Here is an 18761-nt window from a genome sequence, read left to right as displayed (position 1 = left end):
ACAGGGAGTCCCGCTTATTACCTTATGTGGACGACCTTCTGTTGTTAGCAAGGTCTCCAGAGACCCTCCAGCTTCATCTGCAGCTGACAATCTCAGTATTGCAGAATCACGGTTGGTTAATAAACTGGAAGAAATCCACTCTGGTTCCCTCACAGAGGATTCTCCATCTGGGCGCCTTGTTGGACTCGCAACAGCAGAGGATCTTTGTGACGGAGGTAAAGATCTCTGCATTGCAGATGAAGGTACGGAGTTGTCTTCAGTGCCGCTGAGTGTCTATTCACTCGGCGATGAGGTTACTGGGCTCCATGGTGTCACTCTTCGACATGGTGGAATATGCCCAGTTTCACTCCAGACCTCTGCAACAATTGTTCCTGTCCAAATGGGACGGGTTGCCTCAGCGGATAAAGACGCAGACCATGATGCTTTCTCCGGAGGTCCGTCTGTCTCTGGCCTGGTGGTTGCAAACAACTCACCTGAACAAAGGACGTCCCTTTTGGGTGGAGAACTGGGTCCTTTTGACAACGGACGCCAGCCTCAGAGGCTGGGGAGCGGTCACGGGTCCACACTTGTTCCAGTGCAGGTGAACTCCGGCAGAAACGGAACTTGGAGCTTTGCGCGGTGTTCAATGCTCTCCATCATGCAAGACTGGCCCTACAAGGAAACCAGGAAAACCCGTGCAGGTCCAATTGGACAACGCCACCACGGTGGCTTACATAAACTGCCAAGGAGGAACCAGAAGTTGGGCAGCACTGGCGGAGGTGTCCCACATTCTAGTTTGGGCAGAGGGCAATCTCCCTGCCATCTCAGCAGTGTTCATCTCGGGAGTCCTCAACTGGGAAGCTGACTTTCTCAGCCTGCAGGACGTACATTTGGGAGAATGGTCTCTTCACCAGGAGGTATTTCAACTCCTGGTGGACAAGTGGGGCCTTCCGGGAATAGACCTCATGGCCTCCCGACACAACAACAAACTGCCTGTGTACGAGTCAAGAACAAGAGACCCGGAGGCGCTTCTAGTAGACGCTCTGTCGGTCCGGTGGACCTTCCAGTTTGCGTATCTCTTCCCTTCGTTCTCCCTTCTTCCTCGGGTGATCCGAAAATTCAAACAGGAGGGCGGCAAGCTCTTGTTGATAGCTCCCGAGTGGCCCAGACGTCACTGGTTCTCAGACCTTCGAAGTCTCTCCGTAGACGCTCCTCTGCGGTTGCCTCTACGTCCGGACCTGTTGACACAGGATCCTTGTCTTTACCCGGACCTCAGTCAGCTGTCTTTGACGGCGTGGCTGTTGAGACAGCCCTCTTATCATCCAGGGTTTTTTCCAGCTCTGTAGTTAAGACCATGCTAAGAGCTTGGAAGCCTACATCGGCTAGGATTTACCATCGAGTATGGCATACTTTTTTTGAGTGGTGTCGCCCTAGAGGCTATGATCCTCAGGTGTTCCGGATATCCCGAGTGTTGGCTTTCCTACTGGCGGGCTTGGATCATGGTCTTCACCTTTCTTCTCTGAAAGTGCAGGTTTCTGCTCTTTTGGTTTGGTTTTAGCGTAGGATTGCTACACTTCCTGATGTCCGCACCTTTATGCAAGGTGTTCGTCATATACAGCCTCCCTTTGTTCCACCTGTGCCTCCTTGGGATCTGGCTCCTTTTGAACTGCTGGGCTCAGTGGATTTAAAATGGCTTACGGCTAAGACTGTATTCCTTCTGGCCATTGCTTCAGCCAGAAGGGTCTCAGAATTAGGGGCTCTTTCATGTCGACCCCCCTTTCTCATTTTTCATAGGGACAGGACGGTGCTTCATCCTCGCCCTGATTTCCTCCCAAACATGGTATCTAGTTTCCATATGAACAAGGAAATTATTGTACCAGCCTTTAATTCACCGGAACTTTCGGTTGGTGAGGCCACCTTGGATGTGGTGCGGGCCTTAAAAATCTATGTTGACCGCACTGCTTCTTTTCGGAAGTCGGACTCGTTGTTTGTCCTTTATGGCTTCCAGAAGAAGGTTTGGCCTGCCACTAAACAAACATTGGCAGAATGGATTCGCCTGGCTATTTCTGATGCTTAGGCTCATGAAGGTCTTCCCGTTCCATCTGTGGTCAGGACTCATTCCACTAGGTCTGTGGGTCCTTCGTGGGCAGCTCGACGTGGCGCATTAGCAGTTCAGCTTTGCAAGGCAGCCGCGTGGTCATCTGTCCATACGTTCATATGGTATTATGCTTTTGATACCTACGCCTCTCAGGATGCTTCCTTCGGGCGGCGGATTCTCCTTACAGCACAGGAGCATCCCCACCCTTAAAGGATACTGCTTTGGGACATCCCCAAGGTATCCTGTGGATACCCTATGGAACCTGCAGTAGAAAATAAGAGATATGGTAAGAACGTACCTTTGTTATCTCTATTTCTACGAGGTCCATAGGGTTCCACAGGACTCCCACCCTCTCGCACCTGTATTGCAGATGGGCTTTTATCTGGTCACCGGTTTTTCCGTCTCCTTCTGGTGAGAATGTGTTTCTTGTGTGTTCCAGATCTTTTTTCTCTCTCTTTCCTCTCCTCCTCCGACCTGGGGCTTGTTACGTAACTGATTTGCCTTGGCTCGGGGGCGTGGTATAGGAGGGGTACCCCAGTGCATCCTGGGAGGCTGAAAAACATTAACTCTGTGGTGCCTGTGACTGACGTCATCACCTATACCCCAAGGTATCCTGTGGAACCATATGTACCTCGTAGAAATAGAGATAACAAAGGTAAGTTCTTACCATATCTCTTATTTTTGCGATTTTTAACCATGCTAGCACCCATTTTCATGTACCCCAAATTTGCTGGGACTACTTATTTTCTCCAAAAAAACCTGCTAAATGCTATTCTTCACCACTTGTGCAAAGACGCTAAATAGCAGCTATTGAGAGCATTTAAGTACGACAAATACCTTCAGTAGGGCTATTCGGGGGTATCTATAGTGATCCCCAATGTCAGTGCATCTTTTGGGGGGTATCATGATGATTTCCCCAAATCTGACAGCACTTTTCACCTGTTTGAGTTTTGCCGTGTCCCGTTTTCACGTCCTTTGGAATTGAATACGGGGATAAGCGGGGACATGTGCGATACTTTTCCGCATGGAAAACCAGCGTTAACGGCGAAAAGTCCGGCATGTGAAAAGTACAGGACTTTTCGCGGCTAATTGAATATGCCCCTTGGTGTGAGTGAGCTGCACCGAGCTGTGTAGCATCTTTTGCTCTCGAATGTGTCTTATTCGCAAAGCTTCACGACATTGCACTGATTAGTTTAGCACTTGTATATCTGTGTGCAACTTAGGGGCATATTCTATTAGACGCGAAAAGCCAAGATCCACGAAAAGTATCACGGATGACATTTCGCCAGGCGGAAACATACCCCTGTATTCAATTCCAAAGACTTAGGACCTCATTTAGAGTCTGTCTTTGCGGCCGCACGGTCGTAAGGGAAAAGGGGCCGAATATGCAAATGATTCACCCGCAAGTTGCGTCCTTAATATCGGATCGGTAGCTGGCCGACCAAGGGGAGGATGCGGCCGTAAGACAAAAAAATACGCCCCCTTCTCGTACGCATTACACGTCATCTTCGGGCATATAAGGATTAACTGAGATCATCGGGAACCATCGGAACTGGTCGTAGAGCTTAAGGTTGACCATACCCTCTCTTAAGCACTACGATCATGACAGTGTAAAAACCTCCCATGTCACGTGTGCTATGACACTACTTTGTTAATTATACACTCCCATAAAACGCCATTCGCATAATTAGGCACGCCTGCGTTCGGATCTCCACTCCCCCGTTTTCAAGCACCTTCCCCTGTTACCACCCACAAACGCCTCATCCTGTCACTCAAACTACCGACCTGGCTGTGTTCAAGGAGAGAGATATTTCTGATTGTAGCAGCTAGTTTGCGCACGCGCATTGCGAACTTTACGCATGCACAGTTTAGCGCACATCGGTGGCATACGACCGTGTGGCCGCAACGACCAACTCTGAATGAGGTCCTTATTGCGTATGCAGAAAGTCAATGCAACGTAATAGATTTGCCTCTGTATAGCAGGCGGAAAAAAGTGCAGAATTGCGGTTTTGGGGTGCAAAGGTGCGGAAACCACTGAGCACCCTTGGGACTGACCCCCAAAGCATAACTGAGTAAAAAAATCCATAAAAAAAGTGAGGAACACCCCCAAAAAAATTTCTTTTAAAATGAGGACTAAAAAGTACAAAGTGGGGTTACAAACTTAAAAAGTAGCGAAATAGACTTTTGGGGGGTCTGCAAGTATGGGCGAGGTGTTTTTTTTTATTGCAGGTGCTTGCAGAAGGTGCGTTTTTTTTAAACTTCACTTTTGCGACTTTCAACCATGCTTGCCCCCATTTTCATGTACCCCAAATTCGATAGAACTACTTATTTTGCCAAAAAGCTGCTTAATGCTATTCTTCACCACTTATGTAAAGACGCTAATTAGAAGCAATTGACACCACTTAAGTACCCCAAATAGCTTTATTAGGGCTATTCCGGGACATCTATATTGATCCCCAATGTTAGTGCATCTTTTGTGCAGCACAGTCAGTTAGAAAATATCGCATGCGACCGTGGGATCGCGCAAATTGGGCGTACACACAATGATATGCCTGATTTTGATGTTCTTATTTGCCCGGAAACTACAAATCGACCCAATATCGTTCTAGTGTGTGTCCACCGTTACTGTGCATCTTGGTAAAACCATGCTGCGCTGCCGTTGCGGGGGAGGGAAGAAGACAGGATCTCCCTCAGCTGACGGAGATTTCCTGGCCTCTTCCTCTAAACGACTGCGGGACCCCACCGCAGCCGGCCGATGTTACGCAGATTATCCGATGCTGTGTTGGACAACGCAGCTCAGATAAGTAATGCACAGTAGGCGTGATGCCCCCTGCTACATTACCATATCTTCAAGGATCGCAATTGCAAAGCTGCCTGCGTGCAATTACGATCCTTGCAGAATCAGGCACTAAGATCTAAATTGCTGTGTACAAATAAAGCTGTCCAGCAGTTGTGGGCTACATGCAAAAGCAGACAGTATATACCCCACATGCAAAAATAATAAATGTATCTACACCCCTTGCATTGCAACATGGTTTGTTCTAGATACAAGTTTATTTATTTATTTTTTGCTTGACTCATAATTCAGAAGCTCCAGAGTTAATTATGGGAGGAAAATCTTGTTTGTTTTTTTTCTTCCACCTCTACGGGGCGCAAGCAAAAACAAAAAGTAAGGTTTTCCTACCCGCATTGTAGTAGTGCATAAAGTTCAAGTGGAACCTTGAGGCTAATTGAGTATCCCCCTAAAGCTGGGTACACACTGGGTGATATGTCAAATCAATGAAACAGTCAATATATCGCGAGCATGTCGGCAGGTGTGTAAACCCGATATTACAGTGAACAATTTCGTTCACAGACATATTGCAACGGCCCTGCAGCACAGCAGATGGCCGATATATATCTGCAGATATATCCGTGCATCTGCTAGTGTGTACTGGCCACGACGATTGCCCGTACACATGCTGCAGGGGTCCGACGCAGGGCCGTAGCTAGGGTAGTGCGGCCGGTGCCATCGCACAGGGCACCACAGGTCAGGGGGCGCTGTTTGGGTCTGTCCAATTTCTGTTTATTATCATTCTTGCTTGTAGCTTCCTCTTATTGCATCCCCAGCATCTCCCGGCCTCTCCTATCTCTTCCCTGGCCCTTCCCCATGAAGCCATGGCCCTTTTTTGAGTGCATTATGTCCCTTTGAAAAATGAGGGGGGCGCCAATGCTCTTTCTGGTACAGGGCACCAAAAAGTCTAGTTACGGCTCTGGCCCGACGACCTAGTGTGTACCCAGCATAAGGGATCAATAGCCAGCAGTAGTGTATGGTACTGCTGGAACTTCGCTTATGTAGTTTCTGAAAAGTCACTCATCTGGGGGAACCCTACAAGATATCTGTATAGACAACATATCAGTAAAGTGTAATAATCTTCTTATAGAGGGAAGAGAGTCTGTGTAGATCACCCGACTGACTCACTGGGGATGGAGAAGCAGAGAAATGACAGGACGGAGAGGATACTGAGTCTCACACTGGAGATCATCTACCTGCTGACCGGAGAGGTGAGACATATAGGAAGGCTGGTGTTATTGCTGTCACTACTTTATACCTCATAGGTATGAAACTAGATCAAGAGGTAAATTTACCCGACGAGTTTGACCCCGATAATTAAATTGGTAATGTCAGTAAAAGCAAAACATGCCCAACCATGCACTCTTCCATGTATTTCTATCTAAATTGAATGGGTGATTATTATAATAGGATTATTGTGAGGATGGCAATACCTCGTTTTTTAGACTGCTGCAGGTGTGTATTTCGAATAATCCCCTATGCTCGGTAGGCACTGGGTTATATATATTTCTTCATTTATTTAAGAACACAAAAACAGAATATCAGTAAATGTGATTTAATATGACTTATTGAATAAAAATGGTGATAACAAAATTATATGCAGAAATATAAATGCCAAACAGGTTTTTTTTTGTAGGACTGACCTTCCGATAGTCAATGGATTTGCCATCAACAACAGAGTTCCGATTATTCTCCGCCATCAGTGGGAGAGATGCACTTTTTTTTTTTCACTCCTGACTCCTGCCTGCTGTGCTTAGCCCAGACCCCTGTTGCATGGCTTATCTAACCCCTTCCCTGATTGGCCCACTGCCTCCCTGTGACTGATAGCAGAATTGACGTGTTAGAACGAATAAAAACACTAAGGGTATTTTCTGGAAATACAGTCTTCTAAAAAAGTTAGAATTCGTGTAGGTAACGCATTAAAAACTCTGTGATATTGACGTTGGAATGTGACTGTACAATAAATTGTATATATAGATATTGCAGAGTGTCGGGGTACTGCATGGCGGCAGAGACATATGTACATGCATTATCATATCCTATGTATGTACGTACGTACGTGGTATTGTGGATGGCAGGGTATTTCTTTGTAGTGTCTATTTTAATAACCAGACCCTATTGAAGCTGTAAAGTGTAATATTTTGTTTTTGCTCAATTATTATCTTGTGAACAGGCTGCCTATCTCTAAGCCAGTGCTTCTCAGACTCAGGGGGTCAATCAGACCCGGTTGCAAGCGTTGATAGCTCGCAACCGGGTCGATGTTCCCCCACTGGGCATGCGCACGTCGGAGCCGGCTCCGACGTGCGCATGCGTGAGACCCGGCTAGCGTCGGGCGCTCCGTCGCTAGGGGTCTCGCACCAAAGGGGGCGAGCTGTCGATGGTGAGTGACAGCTCGCCCCGTTTGGGAGGCAGGCAGGGGGCGTGGCCAGCCAAACGGAGGCATTCCCGAAGGAATGCCTGCCGTTTTGGGGCGGCCCCACTGACATCAGCAGTGATGTCAGTGGGGAGCTTCTTGTTCGATCAGAGCAGGAAGCTCCCTGGGGCTTGCGAGTGCCGAGACCCAACTTTTTACGGTCTCGTCGCAAGCCCCGATGGTCGCGATGGTCTTGACCATCGAGACCATCACCCTGGTCGACCAAGAGGCGGCACTACAAGATGCAAGCGGTCGCCCTCATTCAGAGCGACCGCTTGCATCTAACGACCGCCTCTGAATGAGGTCCTCAGTCCTAATAGAACCCTAACAGTGCGTGTTTTCAAGGTATCCCCAAGAATAATTAGTATCACCTGTAGATCTGTTGTGTTGGTCAGTTTACACCCCTATGCTCCAGCTAGATGTTCTGCAAAACATGCACTGTTAGGGTTACATGAGGACGGCTTTTGAGAAACACTGCTCTAATGCTGGGTGCACACTGGCCAATATTTCCACCGTTCAGTTGAACGGTCAATGTATCATGGGCGCATCGACGGGCGTGTTCCAGTGATATGTCTGTGAGCAATGTCATTCACAGACCTATCACGTTGGCTGTGCTAAACAGCCGATGGCCGATATATCTGCAGATATATTGGTGCATTGTGCTGTGTGTACAGGCTGTCTGCAGAGGCCGTCGGTGACTGACATTACAACTGGGTGGGCACTTGTCAATCGGGGTAACGATTAGTTAGTGTTTATGTACTGACCAATCATCCCTTTCCTCCTAAAGAATGGAGGCCACAAAGTGTTTGTTTCCGTGTGAGTAATTCTTGTAGCTTTCCACAAATTATATTGTTCACTTGTTCATGTAAAATATCTCTTTGCACTTTCCCCCCAAATATATAGGACTGTACAGTTGTGAAAAAGACGTCCGGTGAGCATGTCCCTATCGGTCCACGTGTGATGGGAGGATGCCGTAGGACCCAAAGACCCATCATGGATCCTCTGATACAGGAGAGAAACAAGGACCAGGAGATACTAGAAGTCATAAACAGGATCATTCAGTTGCTGACAGGAGAGGTGAGCATTGGAACTGCTGGGTATGGGACTTAAGGGGACTGTTAGTGTACAAGCTACACTGTGTGCTATGGTCAGTGCTAGTTACCTGTACAGTAGTCCCTAGTTATGCAGTAATGCAGAGGGTGACTGGGGATGATAACTGCATCAATGTGTGTGGGAAGAGGTCAGTGACTGTTTCTTCTTCAGGGTCCATAGGGATCCACAGGGATACCATAGGGTGTAGGTGGTTGGAGCTAACAGGGCACCTAACAGCTAAAGCTTTATCTCCCAAGATGCCTCGGCCTCCTCCACATATACCATGCCCCCAGCCAAAGGCAGTTCAGTTTGAACAAAACAAAATACAAGACAGCGCTAATTGACAATAGATTTAACAGTTTAATTGACTAAAAAAACTTAAAACACTGATATAAAACCATACACATCGGCATAGATGTAAACCCTGGAGCACTGATGGTGAATGTAGTCCTCAGGCAATAATAGTATTAGACAGCAAATGTTATCCTGGAATATTGTTTATTCAAGGCAATCCAATTGAACAGCACACCAGTGCTGTATAGTTACCCACTGTATGAAGAGGTCCACACTGTCCTGAATTAGTGATGGTCCCACACTGAGGTATGTCCAACGCAGATGACCGGACCAGATGGTTAGAGGTGGGTGATGTAAATGATAAATTCCAAAGTCCCGAGTGGCGGCCACCACATGTAAGGCCAAATAGTGCCAATATCCAGGTAATGTTAATATAAATCCAAGTGTCCAGGGGCAGCTGATAATCACCTACGCGTTTCGCTGCTCTAGGCAGCTTTTTCAAGGTGTCCAAGTGATGTGAAGACTAGCTTTAAATAGTGCTCCATATTAGCATCAATCGCTCTCAGCTGTTGACAATCAATTGATTGTCCATAGTAGTTTTTCTAATCATGTATATTAAAACCAGATATTTTAGCAACAGGAGGCAAAACCTTTAATAATCCATATAAATAAATAAACAAATGGAGGAGTACTTACTATTTCTGTTATGTATTGGTTATATTGTAAATATATTTATTTATATGCATTATATGTGACCTGTGCTAGCTCTGCTATTGTGATATACTGTCTTAAACTTTCTGACTGTCAGTTATATCTATCCCTGTTGCTCTTTCTTAAACCCCAACTACAAGGTGTATAGGGGTTCATTATTACTTCACATTTACCTGTGTTTGTGAAGGGTGTCACATTGCATTACTAGCTTTACACTAAATGTGTGCTGCTTGCTGGTTATTACTATGTCTTCTAAAGGCAAGGGTAAACAGGAGGCTGCGGCCAATCTACTGGTTAATTGCAAATCCTGTTCACCTGGCTTGTCCCAGCTGGATTTTGTGCAGGATGATCTGTGATCTAATTGTTACATACCACCCCTCCAGCCTACCTTACCAGCCCCTGTCCAGAAGTTACCTTGGGTGTCCTCCTTAGCTCAGGTTATGGCGCAGTTAGTGGACCGCTTATTAGCCCCCATGCTACCTCCCACCATGGGGTACCCACAGCAGTTACAGCCTGCTATGTCTGTCCCCCCTATACATCCTCCTTAGATGGATGTTTTTGCCCACTCAGTTCAGAATATGGCTCAAATGTCTGCCGCCTATCGGCAAATGTTACAGGCGGACAGAACATTAGCCGTAAAGCACATAGGTGGACTGTATCTTTCTCTCAGTCCACCCAGCTTTCGCAATCTGACGCATCATCTGTGGAGGCAGATGATGCACAAGGTTCTTACCCCCGTGTTTCCCTCCAGCGAGGAAGACCATCATTCAACAGTGGATGTCCCTTCTTTAGTGAGGGCGGTTAAATCAATCCTGAATATAGAGGATGATGAACCGGCCCCTAAGCCTAAAACCCTGATGTTTAAACATCAAAAGGTGGTTAAGGCTGAATTCCCTCAATCAGACCAGCTCTCTGAGCTCATAGGGGAAGCTTGGGGTACTCCTGACAAAGGGTTCCAGGTCTCAAAAAGACTAGCGTCTTTTTACCCTCTCCCTCCTGGTGAGTGTACTAAGTGGGAAGTTCCTTCTACCATTGATTCTCACATGGCACACTTACTCAGAAACTCTACGCTGCCTATACCATTTACATCCTCCCTTAAAGATGCCACGGATAGAAAACTGGAAACTTGTCTCAAGTCCGTCTACTCGCTTTCTGGCGCTATTACACGGCCGGCTATGGCCGTTGTTTGGGTAGCTAAGGCTATCGAAGGATGGACAGCCTGCTATCAGATGCTACCAGGGAACAACTGGCCTACATCTCCCATATTCAGCAAGCTGCGTTGTATACTGGACTCCTTGCCTCTAGGAAATCTGCGACCTCGGTAGTTGCCCGCCGGGTCCTTTGGCTACGGTCCTGGAAAGCGGGCACAGAATCCAAGAAGGCCCTTGAATCCTTACAATTCTCTGGAGACTGGCTATTTGGGGCAGAGTTGGACAAAATCGTGGCTACTGTGGCAGTCTCTAAATCAGCAGCTGCCCCTGAGCCTAGATCGTCCTCCTTTCAACCCTTTTGCCCCCAAAGTAAGGCAAAAGGACCGTCCTTTCCCAGGCAGCCTAGTTCTCGCAAGATCACCAAGCTTCTAAGTCTGATGACAAACCCCCTGCCTGATTGGACGGGCCACCTGGGAGATCCCAGGGTGAGAGGCCGACTTCATCGATTTGCCGACTCTTGGCCTCAAACAACAACAGATGCCAGGGTCCGAGATGTGGTCTCTCAGAGGTCTCCCACCTTCCTGAGGTGTCCTCCCAAGCAATTATTTTGGACAGGTCCCCCATCAGACCCCATCAGGGCCCTGGCCCTCCAAGGAGCCATTCACTCCATGCTGCGTTCAGGTGTGATTATACCGGTTCCTTTGGCTCAGCGAGGAACTTGATTTTATTCTACTTTCTTATTGGTTCAGAAGCCCAACGGGTCTCATCGGCCTATTCTGAAACTCAAATCCCTCAACAAATTAATCCGAATGCCCAAGTTCCGCATGGAAACTCTACGATAAATTGTCCTGGCATTGGAGCCTGAGGATTTTATGGTCTCTCTGGACATTCAGGATGCATACCTGTATGTGCCTATTACTCCAACCCACAAACTGTTCCTACAATTTGCTGTCTTGCAGCAACATTACCCTTTGGTCATTCAACAGTCCCTCGGGTGTTTACCAAAATAATGGCGATTATGGCGTCCCACCACAGACGCCAGGGAGTTAGAATCCTGCCATATCTAGAAGACCTCTTAATCTTGTCACATTCACTGGCTGTGTTACAACGCCATCTCCAGCTGACTGTGGATTGCCTGCAAACACACACGGCTGGCTCATCAATTAGAAAAAGTCCTCCCTCTCTCTGACACAGCGGATGGTGCATCTGGGGGCACTCCTGGATTCTCGAATACAAAGGATCTTTCTACCAGCGGACAAAATTTCGGGTCTGCACTTGCACGTGCGCAACTTGCTCCACAATCGAAGGGTATCCATTCACTCAACAATGCAGGTCCTAGGGTCCATGATATCCACCTTCGATATAGTGGAATACGCCCAGTTCCACTCCAGGCCCCTTCAACAACTGATTCTCTCCCGGTGGAATGGACAGTATCATTTGATCCATTCCCAGATGATCCTTCTCTCTTCGGAGGTTCGGCTTTCCCACTCATGGTGGCTGCAGATGTCCCATCTAAACAAGAGTCGCCCTTTCTGGATTCCAAATTGGGAGCTTCTCACTACAGATGCCAGCCTTCGCGGTAACCGGTCATCATACCTTTCAGGGATGGTGGACAACCGAGGAAAGTCGCCTGCCCATAAACATCCTGGAGCTTCAAACAGTGTACAGAAGGCCTGATTCAGACCCGCTCGCAAGTGCATAGCGCTCGCAAGCAGGTCGATGGTGGCCCAGTGCGAATGCACGGTGTGCGCACTGCACGTGCGCGAGCCCCGGAGCGAGCGCAAAAAGCACTCGCTCCGTGGCTCACTACAAAAGTGGCGGCTGTCGATGTTGATCGACAGCTCGCCCTGTTTTGTAGGCGTGGCCGGGGTGTGGCTTCACAAACAGTGGCATTCCCAAGTGAACGCCTGCCGTTTGTGGGCGGCCCCACTGACATCACCAGTGATGTCAGTGAGAGAGCTTCCGGCTCTGTTAGAGCCAGAAGCTCTCTGGGGCTTGTGGCCACGAGACCCTACCACAAGGGTCTCTTCGCAAGCCCGATGGTCGCGATGATCTTGACCATCGCGACCATCATCCTGGCCCCTCGCAATAGCTGTGGGTGGTCACCCACAGCTATGCGAGCGGCCAGGAGGCCGCAACTAAAAAAAACAGCGCCCGCCCTGATTCAGAGCGAGCGCTCGCTTTTTGCGAGCGCCTCTGAATCAGACCCAGAGTGCTCACTCTGGCGCAAGGTCTCTGCCGGGGCAGGCTGGTCCAAATCCAGTCCAATAACGTGATTGCGGTAGCCTACCTCAAACATCAGGGAGGCACGCAAAGTCGGGCAGCCATGCGGGAAGTTGCACACATCCTTGTCTGGGCCGAACATCATCTCCCGGCAATCTCGGCGGTTTTCATTCCCAGAGTCCTCAATTGGTAAGCGGACTTCCTAAGCCGTCAGGATGTACACGCCGGAGAATGTGCTCTCCACCCAGATGTCTTTCAGCTCCTGGTGGATAAATGGGGCCTACCAGACATAGACCTTATGGCCTCACGTCACAATCACAAGGTCCCCCGGGTCCAGACCAGAGACTCCTCAGCAGCCTTTGTGGATGCTCTGGCAGTGAGGTGAGACTTCAATCTTGCATACCTCTTTCCTCCAATTCCCTCCTCCCAAGTGTTCTACGAAAATTCAAGCAAGAAGGCGGCACGATAATACTGATAGCTTTAGCCTGGCCCAGGCGCCATTGGTTCACCAACCTACGGAGTCTCTCCATAGACACTCCTTTTCCACTTCCTCTACGTCTGACTCTATTATCACAAGGCCTTTGCCTGCATACGGTCCTATCTCGTCTGGTAGTCATCCCTCTTAAAGGCCAAGGATTTCTCTCACTCTGTGGCCCAGACGATGCTCAGGGCGCATAGGCCTTCCTCACCCAGCATCTATTACAGAGTGGCAATCTTACTTTCAATGGTGCTCCCCGGGAAATTATGACCTTTCAGTTTTTAGGGTTTCCCGGGTGCTTGCCTTTCTCCAGGCTGGGTTAGACCTAGGCCACCGCCTGGCCTCCCTAAGAGTTCAGACTTCTGCACTGTCAGTCTTGTTCCAGAGAAGGATCGCTCTCCTGTCTGATGTTAAAACGTTCTTTCAGGGTGTTCTTCACCTTCAACCTCCCTTTGTCCCTCCAGTGGCCCCGTGGGATTTGTCCTTGGTTCCCCAGGCACCTCCGTTTGAACCTCTGGACTCAGTAGACCTCAAGTGGCTGACGGCGAAGATGCTCTTTCTCCTCGCTATCTCCTCTGCCCGCATGGTATCTGATTTGGCAGCACTCTCCTGTCGCTCCCCCTTCTTGATCTTTCATCCGGACAGAGCTGACCTCCGTACCCGGGGTGGTTACCTCTCTAAAGTGGTATCCCAGTTCCATTTGAATGAAGAGATTGTGGTTCCGGCCTTCCAGTCCTCAGATCTCTCTGCGGGTGAATCCTCTCTGGATGTAGTTTGTGCTCTTCGGATCTACGTGGATCGTACCAACTCCTTTAGGAAATCAGATTCTCTCTTTGTTTTGTATGACTTTCACAAGCAAGGCTAACCAGCTAACAAACAGTCTCTGGCTCGTTGGCTCTGCATGACAATCTCTCAGGCCTACATACAAGCTGATCTTCCTATTCCAAACACGATTACAGCACATTACTCGGTCTGTGGGACCTTCATGGGCAGTTTGCCGTGGGGCTTCTGCTGAACAATTGTGCAGGGTAGCCACATGGTCTGACATCCACTCCTTCCTCAGGTTCTACACATTTGACACCTTTGCCTCTCAGGATGCTTCCTTTGGGTGCCGGCTTCTCGTTTCTGCTCAAGAGCGTCCCAACCCTTAGGGGAAACTGCTATGGGACATCCCCATAGTGTCCCTGTGGATCCCTATGGACTCTGAAGAAGAAAATAATAGTTATGGTAGACTTACTTTTGTTTACTCTTTTTCGAAGTCCATAGGGTCCACATGGCGCCCACCCTGACGCACCTGGCTTTAATTGGTATTTTCCTCTTGGTCTTTGGCTGGGGGCGGGGTTTATGTGGAGGAGGCCCGGGGCATCCTGGGAGCTAGAGCGTTAACTGTTTGTTGCCCGGTTAGCTCCAACCACCTACACCCCATGGTATCCCTGTGGAACCTATGGACTTTGAAAAAAAAGAGTTAGTAAAGGTAAGCCTACCATAACTCTTATTTTCTCTTTGTAGGAGTGGGAATATGTAGAAGGGCACAGATACCTGTACATGAATGGAGTAATGGGGAATAGCCTTCCCGATGGATCCCTGGGTAAGAGGAAGTTAGCCATTACTTTATCTCTAGAACAGTTTAACACTACTTATGCTAGGCATACATTATACAATTATTTGGCCGATCCACCAGATAATTGTACAGTGTATTTGCCCGACCGACCCACAAATTGTCTGTTGGACATGCTGAATCAGCCGAATCGGACAGTGTATGCACTGCGGCAGGCCGATTGATCAACATTTTCCCTGTTCCTTCACAGGGGAGGTATGGAGAAATACAGATGGAGCCATCCTCTTCTATGCCGTGATGCGCCCGCACGTGCGCACGCATTGCGGCATAGTGCAGCAATCGCCAGGCTACGAGCACTTGCAGCCGGCGATTACTCCATTAAAGTCTATGGTATGCATGTGCGTACGCACGCGAACGCCATAGCCGGGGGCACGCTAGTCGCGCCATCCCATCGCGGCATAGATGAGCGTGGCTGAATCTGTATTTCTGCCCCAGGGGGGGAACGCAGATATCATAGCCATACACTGTCATATATCTATCTATTGGTTTAGCTGGCTACATGAGTCCTGCATTCAGCTCACAGTAAGTGCCTTTGAGAATAGAAGAGGACGCTACAACCACCTCCCAGACCATTTCTCATTTGCAGCTTCTAGTTATGACAGACTCAAAATCCAAATGGACAGACCTGTAGTGCAGTATCTTCTGATTTAAGTTGCTGTACTTGCAAATGTAGCATTTCAGTCATTCACCAGGCTCCTAGGAAGCGTTTTATTTTATACAAACAGGTTGAAATTAAGAAAAGATATTTTTTTCTTAATTTGTATGTATGTATGTATGTATGTATATATATATACAGTCAGGTGCATAAATATTGGGACATTGACAGAATTTTAATATTTTGGCCTCTATTCACCACCACAATGGCTTTGAAATGAAACAAACAAGATGTGCTTTAACTGCAGACTTTCAGATTTAATTTGAGGGTAATTACATCCTAATCAGGTGAACGGTGTAGGAATTACAATGGTTTCTATATGTGCCTCCCACTTTTTAAGGGACCAAAAGTAATGGGACTGTCAACTCAAAAGCTATTTCATGGACAGGTGTGGGCTATTCCCTCGTTATTTCATTATCAATTAAGCAGGTAAAAGGTCTGGAGTTGATTCTAGGTGTGACATTTGCATTTGGAATCAGTTGCTGTCGACTCTCAATATGAGATCCAAAGAGCTGTCACTATCAGTGAAGCAAGCCATCATTAGGCTGAAAAATCAAAACAAACCCATCAGAGAGATAGCAAAAACATTAGGTGTGGCCAAATCAACTGTTTGGAACATTCTTAAAAAGAAAGAACGCACCAGAGAGCTCAGCAACACCAAAAGACCCGGAAGACCACGGAAAACAACTGTGGTGGATGACAGAAGAATTATTTCCCTGGTGAAGAAAAACCCCTTCACAACAGTTGGCCAAATCAAGAACACTCCCCAGGAGGTAGGTGTATATGTGTCAAAGTCAACAATCAAGAGAAGACTTCACAAGAGTGAATATAGAGGGTTCACCACAAGATGTAAACCATTGGTGAGCCTCAAAAACAGGAAGACCAGATTAGAGTTTGCCAAACAACATTTAAAAAAGCCATTACAGTTCTGGAACATCCTATGGACAGATGAGACAAAGATCAACTTGTACCAGAGTGTTGGGAAGAGAAGAGTATGGAAAAGGAAAGGAACTGCTCATGATCCAAAACATACCACCTCATCAGTGAAGCATGGTGGTGGTAGTGTCATGGCGTGGGCATGTGTGGCTGCCAATGGAACTGGTTCCCTTGTGTTTATTGATGATGTGACTGCTGACAAAAGCAGCAGAATGAATTCTGAAGTATTTTGGGCAATATTATATGCTCATATTTAGTCAAATGCTTCAGAACTCATTGGACGGCACTTCACAGTGCAGATGGACAATGACCCGAAGCATACTGCAAAAGCAACCAAAGAGTTTTTTAAGGCTAAAAAGTGTAATGTTATGCAATGGCCAAGTCAATCCCCTGACCTGAATCCGATTGAGCATGCGTTTCACTTGATGTAGACAAAACTGAAGGGAAAATGCCCCAAGAACAAGCAGGAACTGAAGACATTTGCAGTAGAGGCCTGGCAGAGCATCACCAGGGATGAAACCCAGCGTCTGGTGATGTCTATGCGTTCCAGACTTCAGGCTGTAATTGCCTGCAAAGGATTTGCAACAAAGTATTAAAAAGTGAAAGTTTGATTTAGGATTGTTTAGTTTGTCCCATTACTTTTGGCCCCTTTAAAAGTGGGAGGCACATATAGAAACCGTTGTAATTCCTACACCGTTCACCTGATTTGGATGTAATTACCCTCAAATTAAATCTGAAAGTCTGCAGTTAAAGCACATCTTGTTTATTTCATTTGAAAGCCATTGCGGTGGTGAATAGAGGCCAAAATATGAAAATTCTGTCAATGTCACAATATTTATGCACCTGACTGTATATATCTCACATTAATAATGCTAATAATTCGCATTACCTTCAGTTGGGATGGGTGTTTGTATATAAAGTAATGATGGGCGTGTAGTAGCACCCATTTTACCTGAGAGGCAATAGTCTGCTTATGTTAATCTCACCCATGTACAGTAATTTAGCCTAGGGTACTATAAAGAAGTGGGAAAAACAGAAGCCGACCATTTCATCCTGGGTCAAATGGGTGATGTAAAACAGTATAGGATGCGTCATTTGGGCCTGATTCAGAGATGGACGGATTTACACCGCCGCACAGAAGGAGGGGTCAGACACCTCCTTGCTGCATTTGCGATCCAAGCACTGCGACTACCATCGCGACCAGAAGGTTCCTCGCAGGAGGCAGCCTGGCCGATGCCTGGTCACACAAGAGGCCAGGAATCTGCATCTGCTGACGCAGACCTTGGCCTCGTCCCTCCCGGAAAACGGAGGCCCCCACTCCGCCCTCCAAACGCAGCAGCCTGTTAAACATGCTGCAGCTTGGGGGGTCTGCGGGCAAGATCGCAGGACCTGTTCTGCACATGCACAGAATGAGTCCTGCATAGGCGCAGACCCTTCACATCGGAGATGTGTGTAATGTCCCATTTTACTATGGGACCAGGTTCAGATTTGATCAGAGAATCAAGCTATGTGCTCCCCTTTTTTTTTTTTACAGACACAATGACACAAGGTACAAAAATGTTTTATTGTATCTAAACAACCTTTGGCAGGATACAACAATTCATTAACATAATTTATATGGTAAGCAGTTTCTAAATTGTAGCAGCACAAGCAATAAAGTATCTGCACATACATGTCACTGTGAGGAGCAATGGTACAGTTTATGGTGCACCAGCTGACGTCACTGCCAGTCTTTGGTTAGTATGCATACTTTGGCATATTTAATTAGCAAAACAACTAAAAGAGTTACATAGCAAATTACTGTATACTAGCGTTTCCATATTAGCAAAGACACTCTTCCTAGGCACAATTACCATGCAGGTTAATAAATAGCACTCTTAAGCAGAGAGCTCAATACCACAAGTAAGTGTAAGCATCACAGGTAAACCAAACTTTAACATGTAAACAGTAGCATAGGTATTACCCCGAGTTTAGAGGCTAGCATTTACTTGTAAATCAAACCATTCACTTTTAGCATGAGACACATTTTACCTGCACATCATGAGAATAACAGTATCACTATAGCATCAAAACTTGAACTTTCCTTTAGCATAAAACATTAGCACAGAGCATGCAACATACATGACCAAATGTCAACAAGGGTTTTAACATAAAACTCTAGCAATGTATACCATAAGAGTCAAGTACAGGGGATCGAGATTCCCTCAACATATACAGGACCAACCCCAAATCTCTAAGTATACTACAGGGTGGCCTCCCCCAGAGCACTCAAATCTAAGA

The 18761-nt window shown here is 47.2% G+C and overlaps 2 protein-coding genes across 2 annotated transcripts in view; both read left to right on the top strand.

Moving 5' to 3' along the window:
• Nucleotides 1–18761, top strand: part of LOC148522909 (alpha/beta hydrolase domain-containing protein 17C-like) — a 541817-nt gene that overhangs the window by 438363 nt on the left and 84693 nt on the right. The window lies entirely within an intron of this gene.
• Nucleotides 1–18761, top strand: part of LOC148522912 (uncharacterized) — a 28489-nt gene that overhangs the window by 4348 nt on the left and 5380 nt on the right. The window contains exons 2-4 of the mRNA XM_088473508.1: nt 6001–6121; nt 8227–8400; nt 14782–14860. Coding sequence (XP_088329634.1) covers nt 6044–6121; nt 8227–8400; nt 14782–14860 — 331 coding nt within the window. The 5' untranslated portion in view covers nt 6001–6043. The remainder of the gene's footprint in view (nt 1–6000; nt 6122–8226; nt 8401–14781; nt 14861–18761) is intronic.

This window comes from Taudactylus pleione, unplaced genomic scaffold (genome assembly GCF_031769625.1).
Source record: "Taudactylus pleione unplaced genomic scaffold, aTauple2 ptg000136l, whole genome shotgun sequence".
Lineage (NCBI taxonomy): Eukaryota > Metazoa > Chordata > Amphibia > Anura > Myobatrachidae > Taudactylus > Taudactylus pleione.
Note: the sequence above shows the minus strand (reverse complement) of the source record. Positions and strands in the feature narration are given on the sequence as shown.